General features: G+C 45.3%; 1 protein-coding gene across 3 annotated transcripts in view; it reads right to left on the bottom strand.

Annotated features, from left to right (window-relative positions):
- Window positions 1-14,293, bottom strand: part of LOC125709792 (aminopeptidase O (putative)) — a 64,404-nt gene that overhangs the window by 9,248 nt on the left and 40,863 nt on the right. For all 3 annotated transcript variants that reach the window (XM_048978654.1, XM_048978672.1, XM_048978663.1), the window contains exon 14: window positions 1,623-1,739. In XM_048978654.1, coding sequence (XP_048834611.1) covers window positions 1,623-1,739 — 117 coding nt within the window. The remainder of the gene's footprint in view (window positions 1-1,622; window positions 1,740-14,293) is intronic.

The following is a 14,293-nucleotide window of genomic DNA, read 5'->3' as shown; positions in this document are numbered from 1 at the left end:
TCAAAACATTCACAAAGATTTACCAGAGTCCAGGAGACTTCCCAGTGCCCCCAGTAAAAGGAAAGAAAAAAGAGTTTATTGGCGTAGCCAACAATTGTGAACTCCTTTTCACTAACAGAATATGCACAACAGTTGTGCCTAAAGACATCTGGAGCGAGAAGCTATTTTCTTCGTTAAACGGAACATTTTCCATATAAAAGAACCTTTTTCGGATTGTGGTTTTGCATTTTTGGAACAGGAACATCATCTATTGTTATACACTGCTATCTGACAAAATGCGAGGTTTATTATACTACATCAGAAATCCACAGTGAAGACAGACCCACATTCTTACCCACAAACCCTAATGGGTCACCTGCAACTCGGCGAAATGTCAACATCCCCGAAACATAACAGATGATTCACTTCTCCTGCCGCAACCGAAGTACAATACAAATATTTACATTTAGGATGGTTTAATATAAGCCTGAGGCTGAAAAAGGATAGAATGGGAAAGACCTTAAATATAACACAGAGGGTCAATGTTATTTAAGCAAGACGACAACTGTTATACATAAAACACTGGACATGAGTCAGCTCTCCTGGGCAGTGTATACGTGTGCGTATGCGTGTCTGCATGTGCCGGTGTGTGTATGTGTGTGTCTGAGTTCACATGCCATTCTTATTTATTTCTAAATCAAGAGTCTTTCCTGGCATTTCCTGTTGAAATCCTTTGCTCTCAGTTTCAATCCACCAATTTCTCATAAGAGAAAAGCCACTAAACACGATGGACGGATGCTGGACTGGAATTTGTTCCAATGATCTCTAATGAGCAGACATTCGTTTAGCAAACCGAAAACGCATGCAGATGACTGCATAAAGGGAACTATATGACTAAGGCTTGATCACGCAGGCATATTGTTTTTAGTACTGCAAGATGGGGCCATTTTACAGTTTTCGGGCACATGCTGAGGCAGCAGCATTCCGTGCGCCTGATTCCATCCCCGCTGGCACAAAGAGATGCCGCTCTCTGGAGGTCCCGGACAGATGGTCCTTTGGGACGGAGGGGGTCCGAACACGATCACGGCGATAATTCACGGTAAAATTCCCTGCCCCTTTCACTCAAAAGCCTAAAGGAAGCATGTCAGGGGAGGGGGATTTAAAGGTTATGAAAGGCAGGTTGTTTCGTTCACACTCCCCCCTGCAAACACCTACTACCTTCCCGCTCGGCCCCCTCCTCCCTGCCCGCTGCTGCATTCTTCACACAGATACAGGCCGAGGACAAAGGCCCTGATTCATTAGGCATCACGAAACGTGGCTCCATGCTAGAGGATGTGTCATCATTGCCCTGATACACACATCACCTCCCATTCGACAGGCTGCATCCCGTACAGTTCCTTCCGAACGGCCTGATTTATCGACAAATCATTTGTAGATATAAATAATAACAGTTAAATATCTTGTTGCCAGGCACCCAATGCACGTAATCGATGTTAAGGTAATGATCCAGACCCAAACGGACCATGAGCAGAGAAAGGGCCTATCGGCAGAGTTGTAGGCCAGACGATAGGAGGCATCATTCCATAGGTGTGGGTGAGCCTGTCAGGTGTGAGGTCGTCCATCCTGTCTGTGCGGCGCCTCACCTCGGCGTCCCTCTCCTGAAGATGGTAGGTCTTCTCCAGAGCGCGCAGCGCCGTCAGGGACAGATCAGGCTCATCCAGCAGAAGATCTAGGAGCAGGACGAGCTGCTCTGGGATCACCTGAGAGCCAGAGAACAATGTCGTCATTTAACACCATCCAGCCAAAAACAAGGGGATGTGAAATTAACAGCATAAAGCATAATGGCTCTTTGTGTGCAGATTGGACCTCCGTTCCCTGTAAAACAAAATGTTTGCATGATTCCACATCACACCCATTTTCCTGTTGGGAGGGGGGTGTTCTTTTTCCTAAATCATAGGAGAGCACGCACCCTCACACAAACACAACCACACACAGAACGCCAAAGCCTGTACACTGTCTGGTAAACATTCAAAAAGAAGGCAAGCACTTTGTCACTATGCACGACAAACGATGTTTCTGTTTGTGTGAAAAATAATTGTTTGGAGGTACATTATGGAGTCTCAAAAAAAGACTTTCTTTTTTTTGTTGAAAACGCCTGATAAGTAGGAAGCGTAAGAAAGGCTAATAAAACCTACAAAGTTATTAAAGACATACACCAGATATTAATTTTCAGTTTAGGCAACATAATCTAAAGGATGCACTAAAGGGCACAGCAGCAGACAAAACAGGAAGCCGGTACCAGGCGAATCAGCGAACTACAGAGGAAATGACGTCCAGCACTCATTAGGAGATGTCCACAGGAAACGATGTCAGCATCTCAAAATGTCGGCCCAAGGACAGAAAAAGTCCCTAAATCTAATTTTTCCCTGTGACTGTGGTGATGAAATTTCATTCAGAATAAAACAAGGAAGCAATGTAATGAGCTTTCAGGCACAGAGTACAGAATCACAAGACACAGAGGAGAAAATGCAGACATACCCAAACATGATATATGTTAGAAAATACGGTTGTATTTATACGTCATATTGGATGGATAGATATGTTATACTACACATTATTAGTGTATTTTGCCATGATATGCATTCAAACTCATTTAACTGATTGCAAAAGAAAAAAAACTATTTAAAATATGCTATAGAACATAAGGTTCTCTCTCTCTCTCTCTCTCTCTCTCTCTATATATATATATATATATATATATATATATATGTTTTAATTTCCATAGAATCCTTTTTCAGGCTTCCTCCTGGTGAGTTTTTTTTGGTTCTGTCCTTTTTTGAGCGTCTCTGGCGGGGTGTTGGAGTTAAGAATTTGGGCGTAGTGAACTTTTTTTTCCACTTTAGTCGTGCAGTAAAGTTACTTGGAAGGATTCGAGTAGGTTACCATGGTTGGACACACCCACCGGCAGGCCCTACCGATTAATGCGTCATTCAACAAAATTAGTAGCTGGTGCAGCCAATGTAATTTTCTAGGTGTGAACCAGCAGAACGGTGCCAGCGTGCAAGTCGAGGGCCGAGCCCATCTGGGTGTGGGCTTGCTGGGCCTCTCCCTACTTGGGAGTTCAGTACACAAGACCAGACATGAGCTCCCCCACCCCACAGCCCAGGCTCCATGCCTGGCAATCGTCACGCAGCCCCCATTCTAACTCGGCCTCTGTCACGCACATGTACGCACACGTCCCACTTAGCACTCTCTAATTAAGACAGAAATACTCGCACAGAAACAAAAGTGACTCGTCCCTTTTGCTTTCACATGCTACATACGAAGTTATACCATGTGCAGCATCTACACATGTTTGGGCACACGTAATTATTTCTAGTCATGGATTAATGCTTTTTTCATCTATCTAATTCTATCCTGCTCACACATAACTCTCCAAAAGATGCTAAAAACTATGTGTCGTCACAGTGCCTGGTGTGAAAAGCACAATTGAACTCGGCAAAGTTTGGTGTCCAGCACATTATCGGTTTTCAACATTTCTGACCCAAACGCACAGTGAGAAACGCTTTAATCAAACTTACCCCTTTATGCACTCTTATGTCGTATAATAGCCATTTGTCAAAAACCCTCCAGACAGGTACCAAGGAGAAGAAACAAAAAAAACGAACTCTACCACTGAGCGCGGTGTGACACACGGCGGAGTGTTGTCAGACTGACATGCACTCCAGCATCAACCGCTGCGTGAGCTCAGCAGCCAACCATGCTCCACCCAGGAGATGCCCGCCCCCCCGAGTCCCCTGGATGTCAGCGAACGTCCAGCGTGGGCACCTGCCAGGGGCGGAAGGTGCAGATATAGACGGCTGGTCAGCAGACGGGGGTTCCAGCCGCAGGAGACGGATGTGCGGGCAGAACATGGAGTGCTATTCTTACTCTCTATCACAAGGGAATCTCTGCCTTCGTCGGCAAAGCAGCCTTCTTCCCCTCCGACGGCCTCTCTCTCCATCCTGTCCCCGGTCTGCAGGCATAATAAGGCCACACCTGTGATGTCACTTCAGTTCACAGTGCCCACCTCCGCGTCCGGCTGCGCACGCTCGCTGCCCGGCCCACCCGCCCGTCTGCCAGCCCACCCGCCCGTCTGCCAGCCCCGTCTCGCCCCTGCCCCCGTCTGCTCCCCTGTTTCTCTTCTCCCCCTCTCAAACCCGCCGTCTTTTCTCAGACTTGTGTGTTAATCGGTCTTCCCTAAAATGGTTACAGAATGCTTGGGAGAATTTCGCCCCAGCCAGATATGGGTCTATATTTGTCTGCATTACCCACGAGAGGAACTATTTGTGTTGAGTGGTCTAAGAGAATCACACGAAAAAAAGAAAAGAAAAAAGAAAGACTCAAATACAGAAAGCGACTGGCAGATCTTCAACAGAAATAGGCCAAATCAAAATTAAAGCAATTTGACCTTTGCATATTATACACAGAAGGAATTTATGCAGTTTGCCTGTGTGAGTTTCAGTGGCAAAAGGTCACTAAGACATACATTCCCTTTCATCTGGGCTGATAAAAAGGCGGCTTGATGTCGCATTCCTGATGGCAGGAAGGCAGCCAGTGGTGCGGCGGCGGCCTCTTCTTTCAGGCCCGCTATTCCCATTTATCCATCCCCTTTGAAAAGGGGAGGAATTTGAAGTCGTAAAAACTCCCGCATGGTCAATTTGCCTTTGGGAACGGCGATTGTTCTTGGAAGGCCCCTTTGGTCGGGAAAAGGGACAAGAATCCCCTCATTGAAGGTGTATCACATACACACCACTCTTGCATTTCTGGCTGGAGCGAGCTTTTCAGAAGCTAAAGTAAAACCATCAGATAATTATGTAAAATGTGTCTATCCTTTGGCCAGTACTCTAATGTCATTCTCTAGAAGCCTGTCGTCGTTACTCCAGTACCATTCTGCATAACCCTACCAACCATTACTACTCCGATGTCATCCTAAATAACCCCACCATCAGTAGTCCAATGCTATTGTATACAACACCACCATCAACATTCCATACCACCCTGCCATCAGTACATAATCCTATCATCAGTACTCTGTAAATTCTGCTAGTCCATGTCCTACTCATGATCACATCCCACTCAAGGAAGTTATACCTGAGCAATCTATATGCTTAGACACACACACACACACACACACACACACACACACACACACACACACACACACACAAGTTGGTCTTCCTATCTAAATGGGGACCGTCCATTAATTTCTTTGGGAAAAACCCTAATCCCAATCATGACACCCTTAACCCCTACCCATCCCTAACCTTAACCATAAGTAACCAGCCAAAATACAAGACTTTTGGCACTTTTACTTTCTTGTTTACATTCACAGATGTTTATACAATTGAGATTATCCAAATGGGGACCTGAAGACGTGTCCCCAATCGTAAGGAAATTTCAGGTTTTACTGCACTTTGGGGACATTTTGGTCCCCAAATGTGTCTATGCAAACCCCCCCCTACACACACACACACACACACGCACACACACAGACATACAAACAAACAAACAAACAAAACACAAGATGAATCACTTCAAAGAGTGAAAATTACAGTCTTTTTCATTTCACCCGTCTTGCATAGCAACAAAAACATTTAGAACTACGGCCATTTGAGAATCGGAAGGACCGCTTCAGTGTCCTCCAATCATCCTTCTCTAAAAATCAGATAATTTAGTCTTAAGACTCATTAATTTTGTAGAAATAAATTGTGAGTTCAAACTATAAAGTAAATGATCAAGCTTTCGCCATAAAACTATAGACCAATTAATCGCCATCCTACTTTCTACTACCCTGCACACTGATTGGGTGCAGATCTACTAGATGAGCCCAGAACCACTAATTTATGGCTTAACAGACAAAAACTGGCACAGGCTTCACATGAACCAATGGATCCACTTCCTGAGAGCTTCATCACTCACTGCTTTACTCCGGTTAACAAATGAAGCAATCACAAGGTCTCCTTTTCAAAGGGCTGGATACGTCCTAAGCCATGGATTCATATAATAACAATGAAGAGATCCCCAGAGCTGCAGGTAGGGGCCCAGTGGACCCCGTAACAGCTTATTTCGCCATAATTGAGGCTGGATGATAACAAAGCATTCCAGAATTATAGAGACGTGTTTTAGCTGCCAGTCGTCTGAATTTTAATCCCTAAACGTTGAAGATACTCGACTGTTTTGAGGAGTTTTTTCATTCCTGCTCCAAAATAAACCTCTGAGCTCATACTGTGGTACAAGAGGCAAAAAATAATGTGTGCATCCTGATGGCATGTGACTGTCACAGCAAAACTAGCCTATTTAAACCAAGCAGGAGAGCACACTGTAAATAAGCAGAATTAGCCTCACTAAGATGCAAGTAGTACCCTGGAGGTTCATCAGCCATAGCGGCATCCGACTGACAGGTCCTGTCAGCGGCGGGGGGCCACCGGCAAAACGGGAGGAGGCGAGGAGACCCTGTCACGCATGATGGGGCGGGTGACACCTGACAGTGGGAGTCCGCAAGCTGAGGCTCGCTTCTCCTTCCCCAGCCCTCCAGGCCAGCTTCTGCATCACTGTCACCAGCGCCTCCACCGCCGTTATTTCCCCCCCGGATGCTTGTAGCTCTAGCCAGAGGTATCTTTCTGCAGGACCCCAGACTGAGCCGCACTGCCTAGCGCATTGCTCACCCGCCGCTCTGCAGGGGTGCTGCCACGACGGAGAGCAGCTTTGGGCAGCAGGCCGTCAACGGATGCTCACGGGACGCACTGTGGTGGCACAGGGCTCGGGCAGCAAGCGCTGCGTGCGCTCAGTTGGCACCGGCCCAGGGCAGCCCTTTCTTGCATGGCTTTCAGCTTTAAGGTTGGATTACATCTTCCTCCATTCTTCCCCATGCTCTTTGGAGTCAAACTATAGGCAAAGGTTGCATTGCTTTCTTAACAGGGTATACTTATGTCTCCTCTGGTCATGGTCTGCCTTCAGCAGGCTGACCGGTGCGGACAATCAGCTCCAATGAGTATCACTCCAGGACCTTTATACCTTCAGTATATCAAGGAACTGCTAATGTAACATGAGTACAGAGTCTCAGTAAACCCCTCAATTATTATGTATGTACAGTAAAGTAAGTATAACCCTATACTCATGCTATGAAAATTGCCCTCTCTTGTGATGATACTATGAGGGTTACCCTTAATTCAGACTGTACTGTATCGCCCTATACTCTTAGTGTGCTGTGAGTATAGCCCTCTGTTCTTGGTGTAATATGAGTCCATCCCTCAGTTCTTTCTGCCAAGAGTAAACTCACCTGGTTTGAGTGTGTTTCGGTATAGAATACCCTCCTTTGGTTACTGTACTAAACACAACATGACTCTACGGCTGGTTTGACAAGACACCTGAGAGGCTATCAAAAATTCCCTAAAGAGCCGTGCATAACAGACATGAAAACACAAATGCCAAAAAACTGGGAAACAAACCAGGGTCCAAGTGTACAAGTACCTGCCCGACTTAACTGCTTTAAGCTGCCGTTTAAACAGACCGGATACAAAAACTTCTGCCTTGTGCGTCATCCAATTTTGTGGCTCGTGAAGGTTCAGGTGACCTGCCACACGTCGTCCAAAACACAGACAGCCAGCAGTGAAATGTGTAAGTTAGGGACCAACATCAGTGTTTCCCTGAGTAACAGAATCCACTCTGCTCCCTTGGGTTGGGACCAGAGGTAGCCGAGTGACATGTGAGAGTGCTGGGAAAGGGGACACCTAACGTAGAAGATAATCGTGCGTGAAAATGGCCTGCCTTTCCGTAAGCCACCTGCCCGTAAATGGCTTACAGGTGAATGCCTGTCCACCTGTACACATGAGTGCTTCATTCCAATTCATTTTCCACCTCACCCGTTTCAGTATAAGAAGGTGCTCACATATAAGCAGTCTGCAGCATACAAACCTTCCCACAGCCAAGTGCACAAAACTATCATTAAGACTTTGTTAAAGCGAAACGTGTCACAAATATGCAACACGGAATATGAAGAAAAAAAAAAAACTCATTTTAGGACAGTATCGTGTAAGAGACATAGACATGCATTTTTCAAGACATAAGCAATATTACATCACCCAATTCATGTTAAAAACCTAAGGCAGCTCAGTGTCAAGGTCCTGAACAATACAATATTAAATACACCAGCAATAGAAAATAATATTTGTGAAGTATCATTTCCTACATCCAGCATACTTGACTGAGAACCACACCGGAATGCTCTTCAATATAAAAATATCTTCAAAAGTTGCATACCATAGATGGCAAGATTTACTTTGGGCATATAAAATTTAAGTATCAGATTTATGTGTACAATCATTAAATAGTCTGGGTAGCACGGTAGCTCACACCTGCAGGCTTAGGGGTCTGAATGCAGCCTTCGCTCAGTGTGGGTGGGAGCCTGCTTATTCCTCCAATGTGGGCTTCGTCCCACAATCCAAGACATGCAGTTCGGTGAAGAGCAATCTCTAAATCGCCTTCAATATACAGTACATGCATGTGCCCTGTGATGGACTGCTATCTTGTCCAGGGTGGACTTCAGCCTTGTACCCTAGGCTTTGGAGACCAAGACAGTTTGTTAGAGGATGGATTATTACACGCTTGCAAATAGGGGGAAAATACCTAAAAAAGAGCAGCTTCAAAAGAAAAATCCTGAACAATTTCTAGAGGAAACACATGAAACTGAGCAGGTCTTCTGTGTGGGTATTTTCACTCTTTGGTCATTTTCCAAATGTGGTATTTACAGTATAAGGACCATGAAGGAGATTCCTTGCCTATCTGAAGTATCCTTTTTTAATTATCAACTTAGAAGCATTTCCAAGAATCCACTCCATCTGAGATCTGCATGAAGACCTGACCCCCATATCTTGGGACTGTTACTCAACTGCAGCTGTAATGAGTGAATCATGCAGATTCATTGGCCACTTGTAAAAATAAAGGGAGCACATGCAAAACTGTCATACAAGAACTGTAATAAATGGGTTTCTGTGCTCCTATGATAAGAATGACCTCCCGGAAAGAAGGACAACCCACAGAAGCATTTAAGTCAAGACATTGTCCAGCAGAACCAGAGGAGCCTGATCCGAGCCTAGGAGGATCCTACAGTATATGAAAAGAGATTTTTACACAGCAGGAGGCATCCCTACAGAATAAAGGCACCTTCAGGTTATTTTGCACTCAGTGTGGGGGGAACTTTCATTCCAGCCTCCCCCCAACGTCACACATTTCTCTAAGAAGATCAGATTTTACATTTCTCCACCCTATGTGAAACATATGACTCTTCCATCTCCCACTCCATGTCAAGGAAGAGTTCTGACATGAAATATAAACAGTCCTTCTGCACTTGGCATCTGAACAAGTGGTGTACTCCCCCAAACCACGGCCCTGTAAAAAGCACACACTGACGCTCCAGCCTCCCCTACGTGCAATCAAATACGCTGCTTTACATCTTGCCTCCCTTCCCCCTGCTTCCCTTTGATCGTCCAGCTTGGAAAGGTTCTCACACCATAAGCCTTCCTTCAAGAAATACTTCTAGACCAAATGACTCATGGAAACAGACGTTTCCTGGAGGGGAAAAGAAATCTCAGGAAATAACCATGAAGGAGAGACAGGAGACCGGGACAGTCTAATGGTCTTATTACCCTTTTCCAAAAAGGTCTACTTGTGAAAGTATAGTCAAACCTTTTTGAAGCATGGGAATATTCCACTAATAAAATATAATAATTCAAAAATTAAATAAACCACATTAATTCCCCGCAGCATGAGCGTTTATCACTGTAGAAGTGTCTTCTGGAATGTTCAGGAGCCCTGGAAGCTCACCATACCCCAATGGCCAGTGATGAGCAGTGGGACAAGCACACACCCAAGCACACAGAAGCCACCAGACCCGGACACAAAGTACAGGCCTCCTCAGAGCTCCCCGGCGTCTCTCTGTCCCCACAGCAGCCTGCCAGTCTGCTCCTGGGGCTCCTACGCCCCCCCCAGAGAGGTCGATATGCGTGAATATTCATACAGCAGCCCCAGACTCCCAGATCAATGAAGTGTTACTTTGCGAAATGGATTCTTGTTCTCAAAACATTACCCTCTATGTCCCTCTGAGCAGAAATGTCAGAGGGCTGAGGCATGGTAAACAAATTAACAAGGAGGAACTAAATGTACTCTCCTACTGGGAGACCAGTCACCACAAATCAGTTAAGCTGACTGACCCAACAGGAACAGCATCCATATTAGATGAGCTTCTAAAAATCACAGCATCGCCATTTAACACGTGTGTGAGATCTTCCTTTTAGTTGGTTGACAGTGGACAGTAAACAGGAGAATCTGCCTGATGCCACTTCCAGCCCCTCCTCTAACACGCCGTGGGTGGGGGGGAGGGAATGACAAAAGCAATACTGTTCAGCTTCTCTGAATAATGCTCTCAGTTTGCTGACAAAACCAACAGCTGCGGGTCGGCCCTGGTCGGAGAAGAACAACAAGCGCTGGCTCTGTGATCAGGACACTGACCTTATTGGAGTGCTCACCTCTCCCCATCACCAGCCACACACAACAATGCCAACGTCAATGGCCACACCAACGATATTACCAGTGCTGAATGTTACAGAGCTTCTGCCTATACAGATACATTTTCAGTGTCTATAGAAAGATTTCACATCCGTGGAGAACGATCAGATTTCACCTGCAGGCATCATACCGCTGGATATCATATCACACAACTGAGTCATATAAGTCACATGACACGACAGAAAAAGTTCTTGGTGCCAGCGATAGTCCACACTGACACTTGACGAGAACGGTACAGAGGGCAAGCAAAGGTTCCAGATCACCACCTGCAGAGCATACGGCTTGGCCTGAGAGAGCAAGAGGAACATAAGGACTGGATGTAACACTCAATCCCATTCAGACTGAAAGCACATTCCTCTCCACATTTCACAGTCACTATAGTGAACGACCCACCTTCAAAAGTTTCAAAAGGAACGATGTTGTTCAAAAGTCATAGTAACCCCTGAGTAAAAGGTACAGGTGGTTCAATCATCTGAAGTTAAAACAACAATGAATGAAAAATGTAAATGCCGTGTGTCAAAATGATTCCAGCCTGCGACAGAAGGCTGCTGTTTAAAAGGCAGAGATGGAGACTTAAAAAAAATACAGATGTTCAGGACTGATTGAAAGAGAAAAATGAAGGCGAGACATAGTCTTTGTGCCTGAGCTGACAGAAGAATTTAAGAAGGAATAAGCCTTAAATCTCCTGCGAGCATCAGTCACGCACCATTGGAAAGCCAGCCCAAAACAACAGAGAAGACAAAAGGGGCAGCAGAGATGGAAAGGACACACACACGTGCGCACAAGGGGCGCACACACACACACACACACACACACACACACACACACACACACACGTGTGTGTTTGCTTAGCCTTCAGAATTTATCTGCAGTGATGACATTTTCAAATACTGAAATTTAGCAAAGGCTAACGTACACAAAAAGAAATGCCAATCTTTGTCCATTAATTACCAATTCATTCATTTTCAATAAGACAGAGCGTTAAGACACACAAACACACTCACACAGCAAATACACTGAGACAGAGGACTCAGGAAGTGTATGGAAATGTCACACACACACACACACACACACACAGTGTAAACCCCAGAGGCACTAGGCGGTAACACCACCCACTGAGTCAGCAGACCACATACCATGGATAATATATTAATGAAATGCATTTCTGATTGAAGAAAAAAAACAAAACTTATTCATTCAAAACAGGAACATCAGAGCACATTAAAGAATATTATAAGATTAAAGAAGATTATAGATTAATCATGATGAAATATTATGCCTTTCTTCACTGTCTTACAGATATTTAAGACTCCCAAGTAACTCTGAGCTCCAACGTATTTTCCCAGTGTGACTGGGAATGCGTGTGACTGAATGCTTACAGTCGTTATAAAGACGCCCCACATCAAGATCCCCCTGAGATCACATAAGAGCCCATGAGAATTCTTAAAAAAATAAAACAACCAAGGCGGTGGAAGTTCTTTACCCCGGTAAAATAGGGGTACCTGAAATTAGCCCAGAAATAAATGCTACTCACATCCTGTCCATGCTACTTCCCTGCCATGCATCCTGGGAGAGGTTCCAGGCACTCCATGACCCTGCACTGGATAACCAGTTACTGGATGGATGGGTGGGGTTCATCCAGGTCAACCTTCCATTCTGCTCCCCGAGCCTGGCACCTCTTCAGGCCAGGCTACTTGGTTTCTCAACACCCCACATTGCAGTGAGCAGTGGCAAGACAGACTGAAAGCAGGCTCTCACTACCGATATCTCTAAAAGGAGATTAATAGATCGGGCCGAGCCATCTTCTGCAGATCAGTCACCTGGATAAGTAACAAGTAGATTCTCCCCTGCAGAATGAAAGACGGACACACTGCTGCTTACTTGTGAACAGGCCTGAGAGAAGTCAGAAAGACTGAAATAAAAAAGGGCGTACTCGTTTTCCAGTATAAAGGGAGAAAAAAGATTATCCCAAATCTTATTACAGGCCTAAGAGAATACAGATTCACATGGAGCCAGTCTGAAGTGTCAGCTCTTCTGAACATTAGAGGAGTTAGAGCCATATCTATCTAATCCTAGACGAGACACACAAAGGCAGCAGCATGCAGACACACTGAGCTATTGACTGTACGACGGGTACAGTGGGTCACAAAGTACCCGAAGGCTTCTAGGCAACACAGCACCCTTCCTCCTCCTCCACTCTGAGTCGGCTCTGTTGAAAACAAATCTATCCATGATTTCAGGGGCCTCCCAGGCTGCAGCACAGCCCCTCCACAGGTATGTGAATTAGAGCACAGTTGGAGCTCCTGGTCCACGGTATTCAGACAGATTGCCTTTGACTACCTGGAATTCAGCACATGATCAGAGCACCGGGCCTCCAAGGACAACTGTCTGAAGTGCTTAAATCACACGGTCTGACATTTACCACAAGGCATTTGGGGGTCTTCACCTAGAAAGCTTCATCCCATAACTTCCATCCATTCATCTGTGTATCCAGCATTTATTGAGCTAGCAGCCACCACCATATAACAAATAGGGGCGAGGGAGGGAAACGTAGGACGATTCGAAGGGCCCCTAAGAATTTGGAACATAATTAAATTAGTCTGAGTTGGGGGCCCAGTACAATATGCTTTCATGGGGCCCAAAATCTGTAACGGCATCCCTGATAAGAAAAATGTATAAGACACTACTGTATACCAAACACATATATTAAATGGAAAGAATATCCATAAAGTGATCTAGAGATCAGCCTATGTTTTGGTTAAGACACAGAAACACCATTTTGCTTCAAAGGAGCCTTTGTATGAAGGGCTGGCAAAAAATCCCGGTGTGATGTTTTCTGGAGGGAAACGTGGGAAATGGCTCACATCCTGGCAAACGTAGAGAAGTCAGGCCTGGTCACTTACTGGATATTCAATGATTATTATTATTCCTTTAAAGGTACACCAATCCCATTTTATATTTATTTTCCGTTTAATTTATGGCACATATTCACCATGAGGATAATCATGCTATGGGAGAGGATGTACTGAATCATGTGATTAGCGTAATGGACTTAATCTGATCACTCCTCAGTTCTTCCTCCCAAGTTAAATTGTTAATATGCGCCATTATTTATATGTGGACATCATGCTAGTCATGAAATTCTATCTGCCAGTGGTAAAAGTCCCGTAGTTCACATGGAGAAGAGTGACAGTATTGACATGAGGCCGGGTTACCGTGGCACCAGCCAGCACGGCACTGAGTGTGGCCCGATGGTTCTCCAGACGGTGGGGGGATATGAGCGAGACAGGCTACAGCATGCCGTCTTTCCCGGCTGCCCCCGGCCATGATTGCTTTCATGTGTGGTTCCCCCAACCCCAACCTGAACATACAGCCCACGGCCCAGCCACATAAACCAGAACACATTAAAGACATGGGATCATATGGCTGCTTCATGGCCCCCGCTGCTGGATTATGAGACTCGGGACAATGCTAATTGGCTCAGGCTGCCTGGAAGCTTCATTGGCTGCTCATTAACCAAGTGAAATAAGCGCTATATACTTTGGAACGAGTCACCGGTACTATGGCTTCCAGTGAACCACAATGGATGAGGTGATGGTTAGAATCGACTTTTGTAAGTGCATAATAGCAATACTGTTTAAGCGTCCTGGGAAATGGGACACACTTCCTTTACGGCACTTGCCTAGATGACATCTGTTAAATCGCTCTG

This window comes from Brienomyrus brachyistius, chromosome 2 (assembly GCF_023856365.1).
Source record: "Brienomyrus brachyistius isolate T26 chromosome 2, BBRACH_0.4, whole genome shotgun sequence".
In the NCBI taxonomy this organism is placed as follows: Eukaryota; Metazoa; Chordata; class Actinopteri; order Osteoglossiformes; family Mormyridae; genus Brienomyrus; species Brienomyrus brachyistius.
Note: the sequence above shows the minus strand (reverse complement) of the source record. Positions and strands in the feature narration are given on the sequence as shown.